Source organism: Pollachius pollachius, assembly GCF_949987615.1.
Source record: "Pollachius pollachius genome assembly, chromosome: 19".
Taxonomy (NCBI): Eukaryota; Metazoa; Chordata; class Actinopteri; order Gadiformes; family Gadidae; genus Pollachius; species Pollachius pollachius.
In genome coordinates, this window is record NC_136952.1 from 409,149 (window position 1) to 432,378 (window position 23,230).

The following is a 23,230-nucleotide window of genomic DNA, read 5'->3' on the forward strand; positions in this document are numbered from 1 at the left end:
TCATTTGACTCGAATATATTACTTGATATCAGTTTATTTGTTTCTTTCTGAAACTCTATATGTTAAAAAACACTTTATTTCTGCTGCCGGAAAACTGGAGACTCTTACACTTGTGTTCCCTCCCGGTCTCACGGTGGCGCTGCGCTCAGCGGCTCCTGGTGGCAGACGGCAGTCGAGGAGGACAGCTGGGTCTACGGTTCCAGGAGTGTTGACATTTCCTTGGTTATTTTAGATCCCTAAATGTCTTCTTATTACCGTATAGCTAAATGGTACGTCGTTTTCCGTTGAAGGCCAAGCTAACATGGCAACCCACGGTGTTCTCTATACGTTTATAAGTGTTTATAACTCATTAATGTAGTTCCGACGTTCTCTCTATTTAAATGAACCACTTGAAACAAGCGGTTCTCTGCAGATTTCGGGTGAGCATTGTCATACTTTAACATCGGCTACTGTTTCCTCTTTTCATCAATCGTCAAAGATTTCTAACTTGGTGCGATGACGAAAGATATGGTAGTTGGAGATGAACTGCCCGACTGGGTGGGGGCCAAGGAGTTCTACCAGAAGTATGATCCTAAGGAGGAGATCGGCAGGTCAGTCCGTTACTAAAGACGATCGATGCCAACCGAGTCCAATCGGCCTGATGGTTGTCATGAGCGGCTGCCTCCCTCCTGTTTCAGGGGTGTTAGCAGCGTGGTGCGCAGGTGTGTGCACAGACACACGGGGCAGGAGCTGGCGGTGAAGATCATTGAGATCACAGCCGAGAAAATGACAGCGGAGCAGCTGGAGGAGGTGAAGAGCTCCACGTTGAAGGAGATACAAGTTCTTAACATGGTGAAGGGCCATTCATCCATCAGTAAGTTGGTGTTTCCCTCTCAGTTGGTGTTAAAGATGCAGCTCTTGTAGCTCAATATTAACTGATATCCAAATCGATCCCTCAGTTACCCTCATCGATTCCTATGAATCCACTACCTTCATCTTTCTGGTGTTTGACCTGTGAGTATGAACTGTTCAGTTACGTCGGGATTGGCAAAGCATGAGCAACAAGGCTGGCTGGGTAATGATTTTCTTGTTGTTACTTTTTCTCTTAAAGCATGCGGAGAGGAGAGCTTTTTGACTACCTCACAGAGAAGGTGACTCTGAGTGAGAAGGAGACCAGGTGAGCCCGCAGTAACGGCTGTTCTACCGTTGACCACATGTATGACCCTTTACATGTCTGTGGCGCTGCCTACCCCCCTCCTCTGAGGATCCATCAGCTGTCTGTGTCTGACAGGAGCATGATGCGGGCCCTGCTGGAGGCCGTCCAGTACCTGCACTCCCGGAACATCGTCCATCGCGACCTGAAGCCCGAGAACATCCTGCTGGACGACCAGGGACTCCTCAAGCTCTCCGACTTCGGCTTCTCCGTGCAGCTGCCGCCCGGGCAGAAGCTGAGAGGTAGAGGGCCTCGGCTCAGCCTCCAGGGCAGTGGTGGCCTCCTACCGGAGCGCTGGGAGTCCTACTCACTGTGTTGTCGTGTGTTCCAGAACTCTGTGGAACCCCGGGCTACCTGGCTCCAGAGATCCTGAAATGCTCCATGGATGAAACGCACCCCGGTTATGGGCAGGAGGTGGACCTGTGAGTTGTTGATCTGAAATAGGCACTGCTGGGGATAGGGGTTGGAGTCCCCCTGGTGTCCCCTGACCTGCACCTCTCTGTGTCTCTGACTCCTCCCTCTGGAGGGCAGCTGGGCGTGTGGTGTGATCCTGTACACGTTGCTGGCCGGCTCGCCGCCCTTCTGGCACCGGAAGCAGATGCTGATGCTGCGGATGATCATGGAGGGGCGCTACCAGTTCAGCTCCCCGGACTGGGACGACCGCTCGGACACGGTCCGGGACCTGGTGAGCCTCGTCCCCCTGACGGACCCCTGGGTGGACCGGGGCCACTACAGGGCCTCTCGCTGACGGACCCCGCGGTGGACCGGGGCCACTACAGGGCCTCTCGCTGAGCATGGACGGACTTACACAACAAACACAATGCTTAGGAAGAACATTGAGAGCGGGACAGCTGAAGGCCCTGCAGTTAACACTGGAATACAATCAATAATGACAGCAACAAACAAAAGTAGAACCCAAGTATCAGCAGCAGCTGATTCTTAGTTCTTTCATCAGATTGATCGTAGTGTAAAGAGTCATGGTTCATTGGTCCCTCTGTGCCCCCAGGTGTCCCGCCTGCTGGTGGTGGAGCCGGCGGCCCGCCTGAGCGCCCCGCAGGCCCTGGCCCACCCCTTCTTCAGGCAGTACCAGAGGGAGGACGTCCGCGCCTTCAGCCCCAGAAAGAGCTTCAGGGTGAGGCCAGGGGGCGGGGCCAGGGGGCGGGGCCTGGGGGGGGGGGGATTAGGCCAGGGGAGCGGCATGCCGCTGGGACTGGTGGTGACACGTCCTGCGAGAGGGGGGGGGATAGTACGGCGTTGCTCTGGTATCCCAGCTCCATTTCTGTTCCCAGTATTCATCTTTCTCTTTACTCTGAATCGCAGCTTCTATTAAGACCCGTCATGATGAGCAGGAGTGCTCGCCCAGGAGGCCCCCGGGGTCTGAACCCGGGCCCCGGGGCCTGGGCCCTGACCCTCTCTAACCTGGTGCCTGTCTCTGGTTGGTCTGGACCCTCTAACCTGGTGCCTGTCTCTGGTTGGTCTGGACCCTCTAACCTGGTGCCTGTCTCTGGTTGGTCTGGACCCTCTAACCTGGTGCCTGTCTCTGGTTGGTCTGGACCCTCTAACCTGGTGCCTGTCTCTGGTTGGTCTGGACCCTCTAACCTGGTGCCTGTCTCTGGTTGGTCTGGACCCTCTAACCTGGTGCCTGTCTCTGGTTGGTCTGGACCCTCTAACCTGGTGCCTGTCTCTGGTTGGTCTGGACCCTCTAACCTGGTGCCTGTCTCTGGTTGGTCTGGACCCTCTAACCTGGTGCCTGTCTCTGGTTGGTCTGGACCCTCTAACCTGGTGCCTGTCTCTGGTTGGTCTGGACCCTCTAACCTGGTGCCTGTCTCTGGTTGGTCTGGACCCTCTAACCTGGTGCCTGTCTCTGGTTGGTCTGGACCCTCTAACCTGGTGCCTGTCTCTGGTTGGTCTGGACCCTCTAACCTGGTGCCTGTCTCTGGTTGGTCTGGACCCTCTAACCTGGTGCCTGTCTCTGGTTGGTCTGGACCCTCTAACCTGGTGCCTGTCTCTGGGCGCGCTGCAGGTTCTGATCCTGAGCGTGCTGGCCTGCATCCGGATATACGGCCGCTACCGCCGGCTGCGCCCCTTGACGCGGGAGGTGCTGGCCCGAGACCCCTACTCCATCAGGGGTGTCCGCCGGCTCATCGACGGCTGCGCCTTCCGGATCTACGGCCACTGGGTGAAGAAGGGCGAGCAGCAGAACCGGGCCGCTCTCTTCCAGAACACCGCCAAGATCATGCTGCTGGGTCTGGAGGAGCTGGAGGCTTAAGGAACAGCGAGGTTCCCTCAAGGTTCCCTGTGGTTCTGTGTATTCCTCTGAATACACTGATCAAGGTTCCCTGTGGTTCTGTATTCCTCTGAATACACTGATCAAGGTTCCCTGTGGTTCTGTGTTCCTCTGAATACACTGATCAAGGTTCCCTGTGGTTCTGTGTTCCTCTGAATACACTGATCAAGGTTCCCTGTGGTTCTGTGTTCCTCTGAATACACCGATCAAGGTTCCCTGTGGTTCTGTGTGTTCCTCTAAATACACTGAAGATGATTTACACACAGACAAGGTTCTGTTGGCTGGCAAAGGTCAAGAGTATGTCCTCGTATTCCATTGTTCTCTTTATCTATCAGGTCGTGAAACATGAGTACTAGTACCTACTTTACTTCCAGATACTGTAGTACCTACTTCCAAATACTGCAGTACCTACTTCCAGATACTGCAGTACCTACTTCCAGATACTGCAGTCCCTACTTCCAAATACTGCAGTACCAACTTCAGATACTGAGGTGGCAACTTCCAGGTACTGCAGTACCTACTTCCAATTACTGCAGTAATGTAAAGATAATGCTGCAGTACTGACACCTGCTGGTGCTTTCATATCCAACTGCCTTGTCCTCATTCAATCTCTAAATCCATCTGCTTAACCCTAACCCTCACCCTTTAACTCTAACCCCTCACCCTCTAACTCTGACCCCTAACCCTAACCCTCACCCTCTAACTCTAACCCCTAACCCTCACCCTCTAACTCTGACCCCTAACCCTACCCCTCACCCTCTAACTCTGACCCCTAACCCTCACCCTCTAACTCTGACCCCTACCCCTCACCCTCTAACTCTGACCCCTAACCCTCACCCTCTAACTCTAACCTTTAACCCTACCCCTCACCCTCTAACTCTGACCCCTAACCCTACTCCTCACCCTCTAACTCTGACCCCTAACCCTCACCCTCTAACTCTAACCTTTAACCCTACCCCTCACCCTCTAACTCTGACCCCTAACCCTACTCCTCACCCTCTAACTCTGACCCCTACCCCTCACCCTCTAACTCTGACCCCTAACCCTACTCCTCACCCTCTAACTAACCCTCACCCTAACATGAATACACTGTGATCTGTGATGTTATTAATGTGTAAATACATATTGCTAAATATATATTTAATGATCATTGAATTATGTGATGCATTGGGATGCTGTTAATAATTAATTTCTATTTTCCTTGTTCCATTTTAATTGACTTAATGGTTACCATAGCAACTGTGTCCTGCTATGATGCATGAGTCCAGCGCTGTGTGATAATAAACATATATAATATATTTTATCATCTCTTAGAACTTGGGTTTGTTGGATGCTTGGTTGTAACATATCTACAATTCAGATCATTCATAGGTGCGCCTTCACCTCCAGAAAGAAAGATAATAACATAAAATATGTATATTTCTAAGTTGATTTATTTATCAACTTTAGAGAGAGAAGTGTTGGTCGGTTCAATCTAAGAGTTAAAGGAGAATCCACATTCGGACCTCCACATCTGAAAGGTAGGCCCACATTGCTTATAGCTAGGGGGCTAGGGCTAACCCTGGGGCGAGGGCTAACCCTGGGGCTAGGGCTAACCCTGGGGCTGGGCTAGGGCTGGGCCCGGCCCTGGGACGGGGCCACGGAGAGCCGGCTGTTGAGCTGCTCAGAGCTCTCCCTCAGGCTCTGGTCCAGCTGAGCTGACACACGCTGGAGCTCCTCAGAGAGGGCCCGCTGGACCACCAGCCTCAGAGCAGCCCTGGAGCCTGACCCCACCACACACACACACACACCATACCACACAACACACACGCACGCACACACACACACACACACACAATACCACACAACACACACGCACGCACGCACACACACACACACACACACACACACACCATACCACACAACACACACGAACGCACGCACCATACCACACACACACACAATGAAAGAGTTAGATTGAACATCTCAGCGGGCGGCCGTGGTGAAGGTTCATCTCCTGGTGAAGGAGGGTTCTGGTTGGGGTCTCACCAGGTGCTGCTTCGACGGGGGCCGGGATCTGGGGGATCTCCTGGTTCTGGGTGGCCTGTGGGGAACCCACCGGTTCTGTTTCTCCTAACTCCTTTTCTCTGTCTGAGGGAAATGATGAGGGCAGGGTCACGTGACTATAATTGGCACTAATTGACCACTAAAATATACAAAGTAAATGTGATTAAAAAGGTCAAACTATTGGATAGAGTGCCTTAAAACTAATGTCCCAAACAAATCCTACAAAGCAAACGACGTGTGTGTTTACTGGATAAACAATAAGGTCTCAAGGATGAAGGAATAGTGTTTATTCACTCAGGCATCAGGAGCAGCATAGTTCACCTGGGGAGGGGGGGTCCTCAGCAGGGAGGGGGTCCTGCCCTGCTGTACCTCCATAAGACAGCGCTAGATCCAGTCGCACCTGGAGGAGCCAACGGGAGGAGGAGATCATCTGACCTCCGTTTGAAGGTCCACTTTCCACCTGATATCTGACCTAATACAGTCTCAGGTGCAGTACCTGGGGGGTGAAGATGTATTTGTAGAGGGTGTAGTTCCTCATGTACGTGTTGTTCACATGCTCCAGAATCCGAGTCACCTCGTGGCATTTCAGAAGGTCAACGCTGAAAGGAGGTCGCTGTATCAGAGTGAACCGAGAAGGGTTAGTTAGTTAGTTAGAAGGGTTGATCCCGGAGCAGGTAGCAGCATGGGGGGTGTTGTCCTGGGATGCCCGTACCCACCCGCACTGAGTGGCAGAGCAGAAGCTCAGTGCAGTAGTCCAAGCACTGCTCCACGTTGTTCAGGGAGGTTTCTAGTTCAACACCAGACGCATGGGATGGAAAGGAAGTCAAACATATCCGTTGTAATAACCATTAAGTGTTTCATAGACTTATTGTTGAAAAACACGGCACCAGATTGATCAACAGCTGACAGCTCACTTTGTGGTTGTTGGAAACGACAGAGTGAAAGTCTGGGGTTAAGGCCTAACTCTCACAGTTCGGAGTTTGGATATCTTATTAGCACGTGAGGATACCTGTACGGGCTCACCTGTAGGCTCACCTGTAGGCTAACCTGTACGGGCTCACCTGTAGGCTCACCTGTACGGGCTCACCTGTAGGCTCACTCCTATGGACTCACCTGTAGGCTCACCTGTACGGGCTCACCTGTAGGCTCACTCCTATGGACTCACCTGTAGGGTCACCTGTAGGCTAACCTGTACAGGCTCACCTGTAGGCTCACTTGTAGGCTCACCTGTAGGCTCACCCGTATAGACTCGCCTGTAGGGTCACCTGTACGGGCTCACCTGTAGGCTCACCTGTAGGCTCACCTGTAGGCTCACCTGTACGGGCTCACCTGTAGGCTCACTCCTATGGACTCACCTGTAGGGTCACCTGTAGGCTCACCTGTACGGGCTCACCTGTAGGGTCACCTGTAGGCTCACCTGTAGGCTCACCTGTAGGCTCACCTGTAGGCTCACCTGTAGGCTCATCTGTAGGCTCACCTGTACGGGCTCACCTGTGTTGAGCTGGTGCACGCGCTTCATGACGGACAGCAGGACAGACGTCTGCTCGCGGCCGAAGCCGCTGCGCCGGCAGAACTGGACGGTCTGGACGTAGAGCGCCAGCAGTACCTCCCCGGGCGTCCCCCGGGGGTCCACCTGGAGCACCCTGCAGAGAACCCTACAGCAGGAGGAGGTGGCCCGTGAACCCAGACACAACTCAACAAAGGAAAACTATGAACTAAGGATTTCATTGGCTTGAACCTTTCCAAGTCCAGGATGGATTGGGCTTTATCGATGTCGCACATGTCAGAATACCCAGCATCCGCCCTGAGGACATCAAAATAAATCATTGCTTTAAAGTTTAAATCCATCACATCTATATGGAAATGAGAGCGATATTCACACATGCAACCCACACATTTTTCGCTTTTCCTCTGATTCCTGGCCTTGAACAAAAACCTTCCCTCGACGGGTTTGTGGAAGGAATCACATGGTTCTAGATCCTACCCCTTCTGGGAATATGGACGGATCGCACAAGAGATGAATAAAAGGTGTGCAGGTTGCAACTTTGAATTCAAGTCTTCCTTTTAGTCTAACCCTAACCCTTAACTCCAAGTTCCACAATCCACATTTCCATATTCGATCGATATTCTGAACCGATGAAACCTTATGACGTAAATTATAAGAAGGTTCAACTTGTACTATCTTTGACAAATATTATATGATATATATATATATACTAGGCCATCGTGTTACTAAACTTTCAGTTGGATAATTCTACTATTATACCAGCGGTAATGTTATGAGATTGAGTAATGACGAGTATAAACTTGTTCTTGAATAGAATACAGCTGAATGTCAAAAACGTCCGTTTAGGTGTAGATAAAAGACCATGAATATATTATAAGAAGTTAAAGACTGATAGTTTATTCTAGTTTATAATCGAGTTCATTCTGCTTCTGCCGACAGTCCGCCGTAATTACGCATATATACACGCAGCGTAAAAACGAACGCGTCTCACTTGACCGAAGCGTCAACAATCAAAATACATGACGAACATATGAGAATACATGGTGAATACATGATGAATACATGATGAATACATGGTGAATACATGTTGAATATGATCCTCACCACAGCAACACTCTTGGCTTCAGAGGTTCTGGAATCTAAGAGGAAAGAGAAAAGGCTTTCTTTCACAATTGTCAAAACTACAACAACCATTCTCCGACTCCGGAAGTTCTCCTTACCTTTATTTTTGTCTCCATTTTTATTTTAATTGGGTCGTAAACTCTACTGTGGACATACCATTTTACACAAATGGCAATTCGATGTTGCAATTGTGTAAATATAACGAATATAGCGAAATTAACTGTGTTACCCAGAGCGTTCACTATTGGTTAGTTTACCGGCCTTGTATCCTAGCAACAGGCTGGACCTTCAGCTTCCGGCGTCTCGTAACATCCTGCAGACCGAATAAAGTCACATTTAAGTCATGCAGGTACTACATAGATTAAAATGTATTAAAACATAGTATGAAAGGTGTATGAAGTGTTTCTATATCGTTTTTGGTTTTGCTATTGTGCAAATAGACCCTACATGCTATGGTTTATGTAAGGGATAATGCCCGACGAGGTGTCCATTACTTCGCGGAGGCAACGGACGACGCGGAGGCGTGAACCGTCCTCGGCTGCGCGTCGGACGGTTCACTCGTCCATTAATTCCTGATAATGGACACCTCGAAGGGCATTATCCCGCTTAAACCACGGTCACTTGCCAAAGAAAATAAATTAAGACCATAAATTTATATTTTCATGCGTTTTACAATCCAAATATAAAGTTTTTCACAAGCCATAACTTTGTTTCCCTGGTAACGCCTGAGGGTTTGACTAATTCCTGGAACAACAATTACCCTCCCGTAAGGTTCTTATGCAACGGATCGTTGTTCACTACTCCTGTAATTAGGACGGACCTTAGCTACGACTTGGCAACGGGAGGTATTCTAGTCCGTCGGCTTTGACTGCGTTCCCGTTGCTATGGTTACTCATTTTTGAGACAGGCTGATACGATACGCCAGCTAGCGCATTAATTGAGAACGGTGTACAGACAATTTGACTGGAACTACTTAGCAGGTGTCCGTATATCAGGAGTTAATGCACACCCTGCAGCCAATCAGAATCGAGCATTCCCCCAGACCATGGTATAATGGTTTATTAAGATGGCCATGGATCAAAAATATTATGCTTAGCCATGGATTCCTTATTATCCATGTTAGGACCGGCCCGTACTATTGTAAACAGAACAGTCCTAATCACAGGATGTCTCCTGAGGTTTTAGACCCAAACTCAATCGCCAAACTTAACAAAGGCAAAGCAGCATAATTTGAAAGGAAATTCATAACTCTGAATATAACTCTGAACATACAGTAGGACCGATGTTCAATCACAACAAGAGCTCTTCCTCCGTGTTCCTGGCCTGGACACGGCTCTGTGTGCAGCTCCACGACAAGCCTTTAAGAACATTATCCTTCTTAATCCACTCGTCTGCTGCACACGGGAGAGCGAGGGGGCACGGAGCGCCTCGTTCAGGAGCATACCGCGTCATATCAACGTATCTGTGGCCTGAGAACACGACTGATCAACCCCAGGACTTCTTTATGGATCTGTGGAGATCCCTTTAGCCCCTTATTGGAGATCAGGAGGTATTGTCATTGACTCTAAACCAAGCCATGGAGGAGCCCGGGATCCGGAGTCAGAAGCTGGACAACCAGGTAAGGAAGGTTCCTTCAGAAGGGGGGTGAAGGACCTCAGGAGGACCTCAGGAGGACTTTTGGAAGAACTCAAGAGGACCTCAGGAGGAACTCAGGTGGACCTCAGGAGGAACTCAGGAGGAACTCAGGAGGACCTCAGGAGGACCTCAGGAGGACCTCAGGAGGAACTCAGGTGGACCTCAGGAGGAACTCAGGAGGTCCTCAGGAGGAACTCAGAAGGACCTCAGGAGGAACTCAGGCTCCATGGAGCTCTGTAGGGGGGCAGGAGCAGTTATAGAATCAAACCTTCTCCTGCATGGGAGGGTGGAGGCATTCTGACGGCTCCTCGTTGTTACACTTGTGTATACTTACAGTATATATGTATGTATAAATATATATATATATATATTTATGTATTGATACAGATACATGCATGTTATATATATATATATATATATATATATATATATATGTATTGATACAGATACATGTATGTTAGATATATATATATATGTATTGTACAGATACATGTATGTTATATATATTATATATAGAACATATATGTATCTGTATCAATACATATATATATATATATATGTATATGTATGTATTGATACAGATGCATAACATACAGTGTGAGTAACTGCGTCCTCCCTCAGCGGTCGGTCCTGATTAAGAAGCAGCAGAAGAAGCGGGCCGACGCCCAGATGGTGAAGGCCAATTGCGACACTCGACCCAAGAACCGCAAACACAAGCCCCGCCCCTCGGATGACACGGCACTGCTGATCAGCCAATCACAGAGCAACACTTCATTGAGTGGTATTCATCTAAATAATTATGCTATGATTTGAATTGTGTATTCATTAATGCGTTTGTTTTAGCTGTTGTAGCAGTCAGGAAGTAATAAATATGATACCAATATCAGTCGTTATTTATTGTTTTTTTTACTAGTTATTTGAAACGGTGTTTGCTAGCGACTCGTTTCAAAGGAGTTTTAATGTCCACTAGAAGACTTCCAGGTGGAGCACGCCCACGACAACCCGCTGGAGGAGATCAGCCTGGGGGCTCGTGGCGTCACCACCACCATGACCGCCGACGAGGGACCCCCGGAGAGGCCCCCGGAGAGGGCCCCGGAGAGGCCCCCCTGCGCCCCCGGGACCTGGACCCTGGAGGGGGACCGGGAGGCAGGGCCTCAGCAGGTGGGGGAGGAGGAGGATGGAGGGCGGGGGGAGGAGAGGAACACTAAGAAGAAAGAGGGGAAGAAAGCCAAAGGTAAGGAAATGTAGCGGCTTGTGTTCGATTCCAAGCGCATAAGGCCCCTCTGTGTGCGTCAGAGCAGGAATCCTTATCTGAATGAAGCGTGTCTGAGCACCGTGGGTAAAACCGTCTGCTAAACCAAGAGTACGGTGGAGAAGAAAGTCCAAGTTTGAGAAACAGAAAGAACTGATATTTCCAGGGTTGCAGCCGAGCGAGATAGAAGAGAGAGAGAAGAACAAGAGGAAGGAGAAGAAGAGCAAGAAGAAGGAGACGGAGGGCCGAGGAGCGACCTTTGACCCTGAGCAGAAAGGCAAAGAGCCCACGAGGGGAGAAGGTAAGGCACTGCAGATGTATCCCCAACAATAGATCCCCTAAAGCAGGGGTCACCAAGTCGCTCGCATGGACCATATGAGGCACCTGCAGGCCTGGTCTCAACATAGCACAACTCATTCTTGAACAACTCTCCCACCTTTTTTAAGTCATTGTTGATAATTATTGTGAGAAATCATTAACATGATCAGTGTCTTCACATAGATGAGTATCATTAATCATTAATAATAATATATAACTAAAGGCAAACTGAGCAAATTTGTTATTTCAGAAGATTGTATCAAACTGGGTGCCCTTCGTATGACTCAGTACCCATGAAGTAGCTCTCAGGTTCAAAAAGGTTGTTGACCCCTGCCCTAAAGGAACCACGTATGGCAGGTTTACAAGTTGTCCCATTCAGCCTGAAGGTCCCCCATTGGTTAAATACCAAAGCATGACTCAATAGGACAGATCAGCCGTTAGTCTCCACAGTGTTGGAACATCTCCCCGATTCTCACAGAGAAGGAACTCTTGGAGCCCCAAGACACCAAGACGGATTCTGTGGTGGAATTTGCGACGGCCGCAGACGACCAAACGGGCGACAGTGAAGAGAAGAGCTGCCCACCCGCCCCTCGGAAGAAACAGCAGCTCTCCACATGTGAGTAATAACCCTATTGACATGTTACAGTCACATGTTACAGCCATGACCAACCCTAGTCACATGTTACAGTCACATGCTACAGCCATGACCAACCCAATCACATGTTACAGTCACATGTTACAACCATGACCAACCCTAGTCACATGTTACAGCCATGACCAACCCTAATCACATGTTACAGTCACATGTTACAACCATGACCAACCCTAGTCACATGTTACAGTCACATGGTAGAACCATGACCAACCCTAGTCACATGTTACAGTCACATGTTACAGAGACATGTTACAGTCACATGTTACAACCATGACCAACCCTAGTCACATGTTACAGTCACATGTTACAACCATGACCAACCCTACTCACATGTTACAGTCACATGTTACAACCACGACCAACCCTAGCCACATGTTACAGTCACATGGTAGAACCATGACCAACCCTAGTCCCATGTTACAGTCACATGGTAGAACCATGACCAACCCTAGTCCCATGTTACAGTCACATGTTACAACATGTTCCCACGTGGGCGTCCTCTTCACAGCCAGGTGCCAAATAAGCGACGACAAGAGTGATGACCAAGCAGAGGTTCCTGAGAGAGAAAGAACTCTGAAAAAGAAGAAGAAAAAAGAAGAAAAGAAAAGTCTGGCCTTGCTGAACTCCAATTCCAGAGGGGGGTCGTCCTCGTCAGGCTCCGTGGAGAGGGTGAGGAACAAAGGGACCCCACAAAGGAGGAAGAGTGCGCTAACATGAGACCCGTGTTATACTGACGCTCTTCTTCTGCCGTCTCTAGTGCACCTCCCCCGTCTCCCTGGAGGACCTGCTGAGGTTTGCCCTGAACCCGGCCCCCAGGGAGCAGACCCTGCAGTGCCGGATAACCAGGGACCGGAGGGGCGTGGAGAAGGGCATGTACCCCACCTACTACCTGCACCTCGAGAAGGAGGACGGCAAGCGGGTACACGTCTAGAACCAGGACCTCCTTCTGCTCCTCTAGAACCATAGGACCTCCTCCACCTCCTCTAGAACCATAGGAGCTCCCTCAAGCTCCTCTAGAACCACAGGACCTCCTTCTGCTCCTCTAGAACCATAGGAGCTCCCTCAAGCTCCTCTAGAACCACAGGACCTCCTTCTGCTCCTCTAGAACCATAGGACCTCCTCCACCTCCTCTAGAACCATAGGACCTCCCTCAAGCTCCTCTAGAACCGTAGGACCTCCTCCACCTCCTCTAGAACCAGGACCTCCTTCTGCTCCTCTAGAACCATAGGACCTCCTCCAACGCCTCTAGAACCATAGGACCTCCTCTACCTCCTTTAGAACTATAGGACCTCCTCCACCTCCTCTAGAACCATAGGACCTCCCTCAAGCTCCTCTAGAACCAGGACCTCCTTCTGCTCCTCTACAACCATAGGACCTCCTCCACTTCCTCTAGAACCATAGGAGCTCCCTCAAGCTCCTCTAGAACCACAGGACCTCCTTCTGCTCCTCTAGAACCATAGGACCTCCTCCACCTCCTCTAGAACCATAGGACCTCCTCCACCTCCTCTAGAACCACAGGACCTCCCTCAAGCTCCTCTAGAACCATAGGACCTCCTTCTGCTTCTCTAGAACCACAGGACCTCCCTCAAGCACCTCTAGAACCATAGGACCGCCTCCACCTCCTCTAGAACCATAGGACCTCCCTCAAGCTCCTCTAGAACCACAGGACCTCCTCCACCTCCTCTAGAACCATAGGAGCTCCCTCAAGCTCCTCTAGAACCACAGGACCTCCTTCTGCTCCTCTAGAACCATAGGACCTCCTCCACCTCCTCTAGAACCATAGGACCTCCCTCAAGCTCCTCTAGAACCATAGGACCTCCTCCACCTGCTCTAGAACCATAGGAGCTCCCTCAAGATCCTCTAGAACCATAGGACCTCCTCCACCTGCTCTAGAACCATAGGAGCTCCCTCAAGCTCCTCTAGAACCATAGGACCTCCTCCACCTCCTCTAGAACCATAGGACCTCCTCCACCTCCTCTAGAACCAGGACCTCCTCCACTTCCTCTAGAACCATAGGACCTCCTCCACCTCCTCTAGAACCATAGGACCTCCTCCACCTCCTCTAGAACCAGGACCTCCTCCACCTCCTCTAGAACCAGGACCTCCTTCTGCTCCTCTAGAACCACAGGACCTCCTCCACCTCCTCTAGAACCATAGGACCTCCTCCACCTCCTCTAGAACCATAGGACCTCCTCCACCTCCTCTAGAACCATAGGACCTCCCTCAAGCTCCTCTAGAACCACAGGACCTCCTCCACCTCCTCTAGAACCATAGGACCTCCTCCACCTCCTCTAGAACCAGGACCTCCTTCAGCTCCTCTCGAACCATAGGACCTCCTTCAGCTCCTTTAGAACCATAGGACCTCCTTCTGCTCCTCTAGAACCAGGATCTCCTTCAGCTCCTCTAGAACCATAGGATTTCCTTCAGCTCCTCTAGAACCATAGGACCTCCTTCAGCTCCTTTAGAACCATAGGATCTCCTTCTGCTCCTCTAGAACCAGGATCTCCTTCAGCTCCTCTAGAACCATAGGACATCCTTCTGCTCCTCTAGAACCAGGATCTCCTTCAGCCCCTCTAGAACCAGATGAATCTTGCGAACATGCCAACAAGTGCTGGTTTTAGTTATTTTACGTTTGTACTACTCTGTATTTAATTGCTGATTTGGGAGGTATTTTCTTTTTACTGCATTCACTGTTATCCAAAAACATCTGCCAGTTAATTCATGTAATGAGAAAGTAGGAATAGGGCCCCTTGGTCAAGACACGTGGGAATCTAACCCAGTTATTTTCAGCGAACACCCTAGCCGCTATATAAAAAAAGATGTCTTTTGACTCTTTCTACACTATGTACTGGTAGATTTGATTATTGATTACTCATTTCCTCCCAGGTGTTTCTGATGGCTGGCAGGAAGAGGAAGAAATGCAAGACATCCAACTACCTCATCTCCATCGACCCCACGGACCTGTCTAGGGAGACCCACAGCTACATCGGGAAACTCAGGTTGACTGTCTCCCAAAGTTCCTCCATCTTCCTGGTCTCTCCAGAGGCTGAAGCTCACAGGTTGGTCTTCTTCCTTTTTTCAGGTCCAACATTCTGGGCACAAGGTTCAGCGTCTACGACGGAGGGGAGAACCCGGAGAAGAAGCCCTTCATCAAGGAGTGTGAATCGGTTCGGCAAGAGCTAGCAGCCATTTGCTACGTGAGTGGATCAGGGTTCACGCCCAAAGTCACTGAACCTCAACCATCACACTGTCCATTCAGAGGGTAACACTTTGAACCTCTTCTGGTCCAGGAGAAGAACGTTCTCGGCTTAAAGGGTCCCAGGAAAATGACGGTCATCATTCCTGGCATGCTGGAAAACGACGAGCGAGTGTGCATCTGCCCAAAGACCGTAGGTGTTTAGTGTAAGTGTTCATGTTGTCTCGTGTTGACATCATGGTGTGAGTGAGCCGGGTTCTGCTGACCCCTGCAGGACACCGAGACGCTACTGGTTCGCCATGACAACGGGAACACAGACAACCTGGTGACGCTGGTCAATAAATCGCCCAGCTGGAACGAGCAGAGCCAGTCCTACGTGCTCAACTTCCACGGCCGCGTCACCCAGGCCTCCGTCAAGAACTTCCAGATCGTCCATCCAGACAACGGTGAGTTGGGACTGACTCTTCTGTGCCTCTGAGCCAACCCGTGTTCATGGAGACACAGTGAACAGGTTCCGGTCATTATGAAGCAGTCCTGTTCCTCCCTCCCTACAGAGGACTATATCGTGATGCAGTTTGGCCGCGTGGCGGAGGACGTGTTCTCCATGGACTACAGCTTCCCACTGTGTGCCCTCCAGGCCTTTGCCATCACACTCTCCTCCTTCGATGGCAAACTGGCCTGTGAGTAGAAGTAGGAGAGGGGCTTTTCACCTGTTCTCCACCCGGTCTCCACCTGGTCTCCAGCTGGTCTTCACCTGGTCTCCACCTGGTCTCCACCTGGTCTCCAGCTGGTCTCCAGCTGGTCTCCACCTGGTCTCCACCTGGTCTCCAGCTGGTCTCCAGCTGGTCTCCACCCGGTCTCCACCTGGTCTTCACCCGGTCTCCAGCTGGTCTCCACCCGGTCTTCACCTGGTCTCCACCCGGTCTTCACCTGGTCTTCACCTGGTCTCCAGCTGGTCTCCACCCGGTCTTCACCTGGTCTCCACCCGGTCTTCACCTGGTCTCCAGCTGGTCTCCACCTGGTCTCCACCTGGTCTTCACCTGGTCTTCACCTGGTCTCCAGCTGGTCTTCACCTGGTCTCCAGCTGGTCTTCACCTGGTCTCCACCTGGTCTCCACCTGGTCTCCAGCTGGTCTCCACCTGGTCTCCAGCTGGTCTTCACCTGGTCTCCACCTGGTCTCCACCTGGTCTTCACCTGGTCTCCACCTGGTCTCCAGCTGGTCTTCACCTGGTCTCCACCTGGTCTTCACCTGGTCTCCACCTGGTCTCCACCTGGTCTCCAGCTGGTCTCCACCCGGTCTTCACCTGGTCTCCAGCTGGTCTTCACCTGGTCTCCACCTGGTCTCCACCTGGTCTTCACCTGGTCTCCACCTGGTCTTCACCTGGTCTCCAGCTGGTCTTCACCTGGTCTCCACCTGGTCTTCACCTGGTCTCCAGCAGGTGGAAGGGTCCAGGTCTTTAAGAGGACTGGGACTCTAAAGATGGTTCCTCGGTGGAATCAGTTCTTAGAAATGTGTCCTTATGTTTCATTAGTTAATCAATGTTCGATTTGTTCTGACTTTGTACATATTTGTTTTGTGGGTTTTTTTTTTTTTTAGGGTTAGGGAGGTATTGATCATCTAGAGTTCAGGGTCTGATCAGAAGGTATTGATCATCTAGAGCTCACTGTCTGATCAGAAGGTATTGATCATCTAGAGCTCAGGGTCTGATCAGAAGGTATTGATCATCTAGAGCTCACTGTCTGATCAGAAGGTATTGATCATCTAGAGCTCAGTGTCTGATCAGAAGGTATTGATCATCTAGAGCTCATTGTCTGAACAGAAGGTATTGATCATCTAGAGCTCATTGTCTGATCAGAAGGTATTGATCATCTAGAGATCATTGTCTGATCAGAAGGTATTGATCATCTAGAGCTCAGGGTCTGATCAGAAGGTATTGATCATCTAGAGCTCAGGGTCTGATCAGAAGGTATTGATCATCTAGAGCTCAGGGTCTGATCAGAAGGTATTGATCATCTAGAGCTCATTGTCTGATCAGAAAGTATTGTACATCTAGACCTCAGTGTCTGATCAGAAGGTATTGATCATCTAGAGCTCATTGTCTGATCAGAAGGTATTGATCATCTAGAGCTCAGGGTCTGATCAGAAGGTATTGATCATCTAGAGCTCATTGTCTGATCAGAAGGTATTGATCATCTAGAGCTCAGGGTCTGATCAGAAGGTATTGATCATCTAGAGCTCAGTGTCTAATCAAAAGGTATTGATCATCTAGAGCTCATTGTCTGATCAGAAGGTATTGATCATCTAGAGCTCAGTGTCTAATCAAAAGGTATTGATCATCTAGAGCTCATTGTCTGATCAGAAGGTATTGATCATCTAGAGCTCAGTGTCTGATCAGAAGGTATTGATCATCTAGAGCTCATTGTCTGATCAGAAGGTATTGATCATCTAGAGCTCAGGGTCTGATCAGAAGGTATTGATCATCTAGAGATCATTGTCTGATCAGAAGGTATTGATCATCTAGAGCTCAGGGTCTGATCAGAAGGTATTGATCATCTAGAGCTCAGGGTCTGATCAGAAGGTATTGATCATCTAGAGCTCAGGGTCTGATCAGAAGGTATTGATCATCTAGAGCTCAAGGTCTGATCAGAAGGTATTGATCATCTAGAGATCAGGGTCTGATCAGAAGGTATTGATCATCTAGAGCTCAAGGTCTGATCAGAAGGTATTGATCATCTAGAGATCAGGGTCTGATCAGAAGGTATTGATCATCTAGAGCTCAGGGTCTGATCAGAAGGTATTGATCATCTAAAAAGACCTGTGCCAAAGACCTCCCTGGGCATTCCTATGCCTGTATTATCATCTTTACTTTGTTTCATTTTATATCAAATACAAAGTTGTATTTCTACAACTTTGTACAAATTTTAGTTACTACAAATTCAAGTGCATGAAATGAGTGGGCTCTGAGTGAGCGTTGTGTTTTAGGACACGAATCAGAGCAACATCAAGCTCCTCATCTTTATCGCAAGGAAGTGCTTTATCTAAGTGCATGGTTTGTAAAAGAAAAAACGACTAAAAGCAACACTAGTATCAGATTATTGGGGTTGAAGGGAGATGAAGGGCAAGGAAACAGATAACAGCCCATCCTGTTGTGCAAAGATCCAGCCTGAACGAGACCCAAAGCAGACCTGGTGAAACATCCAAAGACCAAACGTTCCTTCAGTGGCAGCAGATCCACATACCAAACATAGTTAATCTAACGTACCCTAAACTAACCAGTTTCCAGAGTCCTTCATCCAACGGCAACTTAAGTGGGTTTTCCTTCTATTTGGAAACTTCATTGAAGATATGCTCATCATGAACAGAGGTGATGCTTCTGCTCTCCCCAAATCCTTGTTGTGAGAAAAATGCAATCATGCAATGTTAAATCTGAATAAAATGGTAGTGATCCACAAGGCCTTCTCATCATTATGCTGTGCTGGATTTCATAACAATAAAAACAAAATTAGCAAATTAATATCAATAAAAAAGCACCACCAATTTAACGCAATATATTTCATTGTCAGTTCAAATATGAACAGTCTGTGTTCATTTCCAACGCTATATGAAAGAAGTTTAGGAGCAAAGAGGCCTTGCTCATTAACGAGGCAGTGGTTAATTAATAGGTCAAGCAGTCTGCAGCTCAATGTCACTTATTTGCATGGATAGCAGTGAAAATGACTGCAGCATAAACATTATAAAAGTTGTTTTTTGCTGTCATGCTCTTGCTCTCTGATGGCTTGAAGGGAGATATTGAGCTTCCAAAACAAGATTAATGATAACATCTTAGCACATTTCCCCCATCCGGAAGCTGTCATCAGAGCTGAAGAAAGACCTTAAGTCATGTTATTAAAAAGCTTTGACCCAACTGTCTTCAATACGAATTCTTAAAGGAGATTTAACATCCAGGGTTAACTAACTTTGCCTGAGGTTTGGCTGCAGGGTGCAGAAACAAACTACTGCTACAACAGCACCCATCCAACCACAGCACAAAGCCTAACCTCAGGCCCACTGGGGAGAGCGATGGTGGGCAGCGTTGGGCCATCAGGTACCCCCGCCCCCCCCCCCCCGCTTCTCACGCACTGCAACAAGAGCGCTATGTGGATGTAGCATAAAGTATATGTGTAGCGTTTACATTATTATTTAATAGCGCTAAATATGCTGAAATAAGCTGAGGCTTCTGCTGCCGGGAGTCTGATGAGGGACGTGGAAGGGATGTAGTGCTGACCTCCAGGCCTTGACCTCCAGGCCCCAAGACCTCCAGGCCCTGACCTCCAGGCCCCCAGACCTCCAGGCCCCAAGACCTCCAGGCCCTGACCTCCAGGCCCCCAGACCTCCAGGCCCTGACCTCCAGGCCCCCTGACCTCCAGGCCTCCTGACCTCCAGGCCCTGACCTCCAGGCCCCAAGACCTCCAGGCCCTGACCTCCAGGCCCCCTGACCTCCAGGCCCTGACCTCCAGGCCCCCAGACCTCCAGGCCCTGACCTCCAGGCCCCCTGACCTCCAGGCCCTGAGCTCCAGGCCCTGACCTCCAGGCCTTGACCTCCAGGCCCCCAGACCTCCAGGCTCTGACCTCCAGGCCCCCTGACCTCCAGGCCCTGACCTCCAGGCCCTGACCTCCAGGCCCCCTGACCTCCAGGCCCCCTGACCTCCAGGCCCTGACCTCCAGGCTCCCTGACCTCCAGGCTCCCTGACCTCCAGGCTCCCTGACCTCCAGGCCCCCTGAACTCCAGGCCCCCTGAACTCCAGGCCCTGACCTCCAGGCCCTGACCTCCAGGCCCCCTGAACTCCAGGCCCTGACCTCCAGGCCCCCTGACCTCCAGGCCCCCTGAACTCCAGGCCCTGACCTCCAGGCCCTGACCTCCAGGCCCTGACCTCCAGGCCCCCAGACCTCCAGGCCCCCTGACCTCCAGGTCCTGACCTCCAGGCCCCCGTATGTCCAGGCCCCCTGACCTCCAGGCCCCCTGACCTCCAGGCCCTGACCTCCAGGCCCCCGTATGTCCAGGCCCCCTGACCTCCAGGCCCCCTGACCTCCAGGCCCTGACCTCCAGGCCCCCGTATGTCCAGGCCCTGTACTCCATGACCTGGGTGTTGTCCTGAAGCCCCGCCCACCCAGATGTCAGCTGGTGAAGCTGAAGCCCCGCCCACCCAGATGTCAGCTGCTGAAGCTGAAGCCCCGCCCACCCAGATGTCAGCTGGTGTAGCTGAAGCCCCTCCCACCAGCCTGTCTGCAGGGCCTGATAACTACGCCTCCAGGCCAGACGCTGGAGGTTAGAGTGGAGCGATGTTGTGTCTGACGGCCCTGCTGCTGCTGCTCTCTCCGCTGGTCTCTGACTCAGGTTGGCTTCTTCTTAACAAGGATGGGGTTTTATAGAGTATTTACTTATCGTGATTTCTTTCCCTGGAGGCTGCGGTCCTGGATGCTGGGTTGGGTTAGAGTTATCTCAGTCTGATGACTGAGATGTTAAATGTGTTCTAGGACGGGTCTGGGAGCTGGAATGTGAGAACGACTACCTGTACACCATCAACTGTTCCCTGAGGGCCCCCCCCCCAGACCAGCGGCCCCCCAACGGCTCCTCCTGGCTGAACTTCTCCAGAGATGTTATGGTCGACTACAAGTTAAAAATGTGTGTCAGCGCACCGTCAGTCTCCCAGAGGAGAACTCGGCCGACGTTAACGGTTCCTCTGTCCCTGGTGGTCCTGCAGGAGGACGGACCGCTGCTTGCTGACGCACAAGGAGAACCGCTCCTCCTGCCTCTTCAAGAGCCCCGACAAAACAACCTTTGGGGATGTCCAGTTCAAGATCGACCTCTGCCACGACCCCTGTCCCACACCGCCTTGTTGTGAGGTGCTGGAGGAGTACTACTACCCCAAGAACAACAGTAAGTCAGAACCAGCACAGACCATGTTCATTAAACAATTAAAACCATTGCCCCTTGAAGGCGGCTGTGAGACTTCAGAGCCTAATGGGGGGGTTCCTCGGGGGAGTCCTCACGGGGAGCAGAGAGCAAGCGGACCTCATTTGTTTGCGTGTAGTTTCGAAATCTGCCAGTTTCCGGTCTAGGTCTCACCTACAGCATATAAATATAAATTAATATAAATACATTTCACTGTTTCTACGGTTCTGTTCTGTTTCTACGGTTCCATTCTGTTTCTACGGTGCTATTCTTCCTGTCACTAACTGGGGATCCTTACTGGTGCGTCGGCCAGTCACTCCCATCGCCCCCAGCCAGCTGGCCGTGGTCCTCAACTCCAGCGAGCTCCTCTTTAGCTGGCTCAGCAGCTACGAGGCGTATTTGCCTAACTTCTACCTCCTGGATGGTCTCCAGTACGAGGTCCGGCTGGAACGGGAGGACCAATACATGGCCGTAAGGACAGCAGTCTGCTGAAACCCTTTCTACCCACGTACAGAGCTCCTGGGGCCCCCGGACAGAACCATGTGACCTCCTGGTGGCCCCTGGCAGCGTCTCTCATCATCTCATCCTTTTGTCTTTCAGCCTAAATCTCTTTCTGCGGTACAGAGGAGTTTGGTGCTGGGCGTGGGGGATCTGGCGGCGGGGGCACAGTACGCGGCCCGCGTGCGCAGCGCTCCTACAGGAGGTACATACTACTGGGGCAAATGGAGCCCCTGGTCCCAGGAGAGCCGCTGGAGAAATCCTGGTCCTGCCCCTCATGGTACCCCCCCCCTGCTAGCCTGGGGGCTGATTAACTCTCAGATCAATCTGCAGTGTGTGAATGTCCACTTCCTCACAGGAATACATGGTGTTGTATGTTGATCCACTGCACATAGATGCACATGCTTGGTTCTCTTATCCCAGGCGGGGTAGCCAGTCCGGACGTGGGGCTGATCCTCGCTGTGTGCCTGCTGACTCCCGTCCTGCTGCTGCTGATCTCCGTTCCTCTGCTGAGGTGAGGGCTCCTCCGTCTCTGAACGCGTTCCCTCTGCCCTTCGGCACCAATATGATTTCCTGTTTCGCAGGATGAGGAAACGCACCTTCATACCCACACCTGTGCTGCGCTTCTCCCCCCTGACCGAACACCGCCAGGTGAGACACACACACACACACACACATGCACACGCACACAACACACGCACCCTAATGAGTGTATGTGTGTGTAGAGCTTGGCAGTGACCCCCCCCCCCGTCACGGCGCAGATGGAGACCGAGGACGCCGCCCTGATCTCCGTCCTCAGCGCGCCCGTTGACGTCCCGGTGGACATGTGGGGGAGGGCCCCGGGGCCCGACGGGAAGGGGGCCCTTGAGAGCGGCCCCGAGGAGGACTCAGGCTGCTGGCACTGCAGCCCCCGCTCCGAGGACGGGGGGGGCTACAGGAACGCCTACTGCACCCTGAACGACCCCAAGGACCCCCAGGACCCCCAGGACCCTCTAGACCCCAAGGACCCCCAGGACCCTCTAGACCCCCAGGAGGACGGCGAGTGGGGTGGGGGGGGCTACAGGAACACCAACTGCACCCTGAGCGACCCCGCAGACCCCTAGACCCCTAGACCCCCAGGACACCCTAGACCCTCTAGACCCCCCAGACCCCTAGACCCCCAGGACACCCTAGACCCTCTAGACCCCCCAGACCCTCTAGACCCCCAGGTTGGAATCAGCACCCCAGAAGGCTCCTTCAGGAGGGTCGCAGTGGCCTACCACAACCACGAGAACCGGGTCTCCTCCTCCCGCTAGAGGGTTCTCCTCCTCCCACTATAGGGTTCTCCTCCTCCTCCCAATATAGAGTTCTCCTCCTCCTCCCACTATAGGGTTCTCCTCCTCCTCCCACTATAGGGTTCTCCTCCTCCTCCCACTAGAGGGTTCTCCTCCTCCTCCCACTAGAGGGTTCTCCTCCTCCTCCCACTAGAGGGTTCTCCTCCTCCCACTATAGGGTTCTCCTCCTCCTCCCACTATAGGGTTCTCCTCCTCCTCCTCGTCCGCTTTGGTTTCTTTGTGATCAATAAGTATTTCAATAAAGATGATCAATAA

General features: G+C 51.2%; 4 protein-coding genes across 8 annotated transcripts; 3 read left to right on the plus strand and 1 right to left on the minus strand.

Moving 5' to 3' along the window:
* The first annotated feature begins 155 nt into the window (after positions 1 to 155).
* phkg2 (phosphorylase kinase, gamma 2 (testis)) lies at positions 156 to 4,782 on the plus strand. Its single transcript, XM_079757134.1, has 10 exons — positions 156 to 269; positions 479 to 590; positions 678 to 853; positions 939 to 993; positions 1,091 to 1,156; positions 1,271 to 1,434; positions 1,524 to 1,614; positions 1,724 to 1,877; positions 2,199 to 2,324; positions 3,216 to 4,782. Exons 2-10 carry the CDS (start codon positions 496 to 498, stop codon positions 3,459 to 3,461), a joined length of 1,173 nt encoding a protein of 390 aa, XP_079613260.1. The 5' UTR covers positions 156 to 269; positions 479 to 495; the 3' UTR covers positions 3,462 to 4,782.
* A 101-nt stretch (positions 4,783 to 4,883) lies between these two features.
* On the minus strand, positions 4,884 to 8,395 carry cfap119 (cilia and flagella associated protein 119). 3 transcript variants are annotated; one of them, XM_079757139.1, is made up of 9 exons: positions 8,253 to 8,395; positions 8,137 to 8,171; positions 7,264 to 7,329; positions 7,017 to 7,180; positions 6,242 to 6,312; positions 6,022 to 6,138; positions 5,847 to 5,925; positions 5,508 to 5,609; positions 4,884 to 5,242 (listed from the first exon to the last, which is right to left on the minus strand). In XM_079757139.1, the coding sequence occupies exons 1-9, from the start codon at positions 8,268 to 8,270 to the stop codon at positions 5,088 to 5,090; spliced, it is 807 nt and encodes a 268-aa protein (XP_079613265.1). In that variant the 5' UTR covers positions 8,271 to 8,395; the 3' UTR covers positions 4,884 to 5,087. The 3 variants fall into 3 exon arrangements, with proteins under 3 accessions (XP_079613265.1, XP_079613266.1, XP_079613264.1); XM_079757140.1 differs by lacking the exon at positions 7,264 to 7,329; XM_079757138.1 differs by lacking the exons at positions 8,137 to 8,171; positions 8,253 to 8,395 and having other exon boundaries at positions 7,264 to 8,128.
* A 1,335-nt stretch (positions 8,396 to 9,730) lies between these two features.
* On the plus strand, positions 9,731 to 15,898 carry LOC307090468 (uncharacterized protein; the record flags this gene model as incomplete). The annotated part of the gene is made up of 12 exons (XM_079757129.1): positions 9,731 to 9,772; positions 10,411 to 10,570; positions 10,760 to 11,023; positions 11,208 to 11,342; positions 11,838 to 11,975; positions 12,523 to 12,683; positions 12,772 to 12,933; positions 14,901 to 15,013; positions 15,097 to 15,211; positions 15,305 to 15,403; positions 15,485 to 15,656; positions 15,765 to 15,898. The coding sequence occupies 12 exons, from the start codon at positions 9,731 to 9,733 to the stop codon at positions 15,896 to 15,898; spliced, it is 1,695 nt and encodes a 564-aa protein (XP_079613255.1).
* A 4,624-nt stretch (positions 15,899 to 20,522) lies between these two features.
* LOC307090470 (interleukin-21 receptor) lies at positions 20,523 to 23,168 on the plus strand. 3 transcript variants are annotated; one of them, XM_079757131.1, is made up of 8 exons: positions 20,523 to 20,585; positions 20,726 to 20,873; positions 20,953 to 21,128; positions 21,457 to 21,614; positions 21,744 to 21,921; positions 22,065 to 22,155; positions 22,226 to 22,292; positions 22,367 to 23,168. In XM_079757131.1, the coding sequence occupies exons 1-8, from the start codon at positions 20,531 to 20,533 to the stop codon at positions 22,742 to 22,744; spliced, it is 1,251 nt and encodes a 416-aa protein (XP_079613257.1). In that variant the 5' UTR covers positions 20,523 to 20,530; the 3' UTR covers positions 22,745 to 23,168. The 3 variants fall into 3 exon arrangements, with proteins under 3 accessions (XP_079613257.1, XP_079613258.1, XP_079613259.1); XM_079757132.1 differs by having other exon boundaries at positions 22,403 to 23,168; XM_079757133.1 differs by having other exon boundaries at positions 21,744 to 21,846.
* The last annotated feature ends 62 nt before the right edge of the window (positions 23,169 to 23,230 follow it).

Bases quoted from the DNA above. Each gene is read 5' to 3' on its own strand.
- LOC307090470 (XM_079757131.1), top strand. From the start codon at position 20,531: ATGTTGTGTCTGACGGCCCTGCTGCTGCTGCTCTCTCCGCTGGTCTCT. The intron at 20,586-20,725 runs GTTGGCTTCTTC...AATGTGTTCTAG, and splicing joins TCCGCTGGTCTCTGACTCAG to GACGGGTCTGGGAGCTGGAA. The intron at 22,156-22,225 runs GTGAGGGCTCCT...CCTGTTTCGCAG, and splicing joins ATCTCCGTTCCTCTGCTGAG to GATGAGGAAACGCACCTTCA.
- phkg2 (XM_079757134.1), top strand. From the start codon at position 496: ATGACGAAAGATATGGTAGTTGGAGATGAACTGCCCGACTGGGTGGGG. The intron at 854-938 runs GTAAGTTGGTGT...TCGATCCCTCAG, and splicing joins GAAGGGCCATTCATCCATCA to TTACCCTCATCGATTCCTAT. The intron at 994-1,090 runs GTGAGTATGAAC...TTTCTCTTAAAG, and splicing joins ATCTTTCTGGTGTTTGACCT to CATGCGGAGAGGAGAGCTTT.
- cfap119 (XM_079757138.1), bottom strand. From the start codon at position 7,409: ATGTGTGAATATCGCTCTCATTTCCATATAGATGTGATGGATTTAAAC. The intron at 7,181-7,263 runs GTTCAAGCCAAT...CTCCTGCTGTAG, and splicing joins TCCATCCTGGACTTGGAAAG to GGTTCTCTGCAGGGTGCTCC. The intron at 5,610-5,846 runs GTGAACTATGCT...CATTTCCCTCAG, and splicing joins TGAGGACCCCCCCTCCCCAG to ACAGAGAAAAGGAGTTAGGA.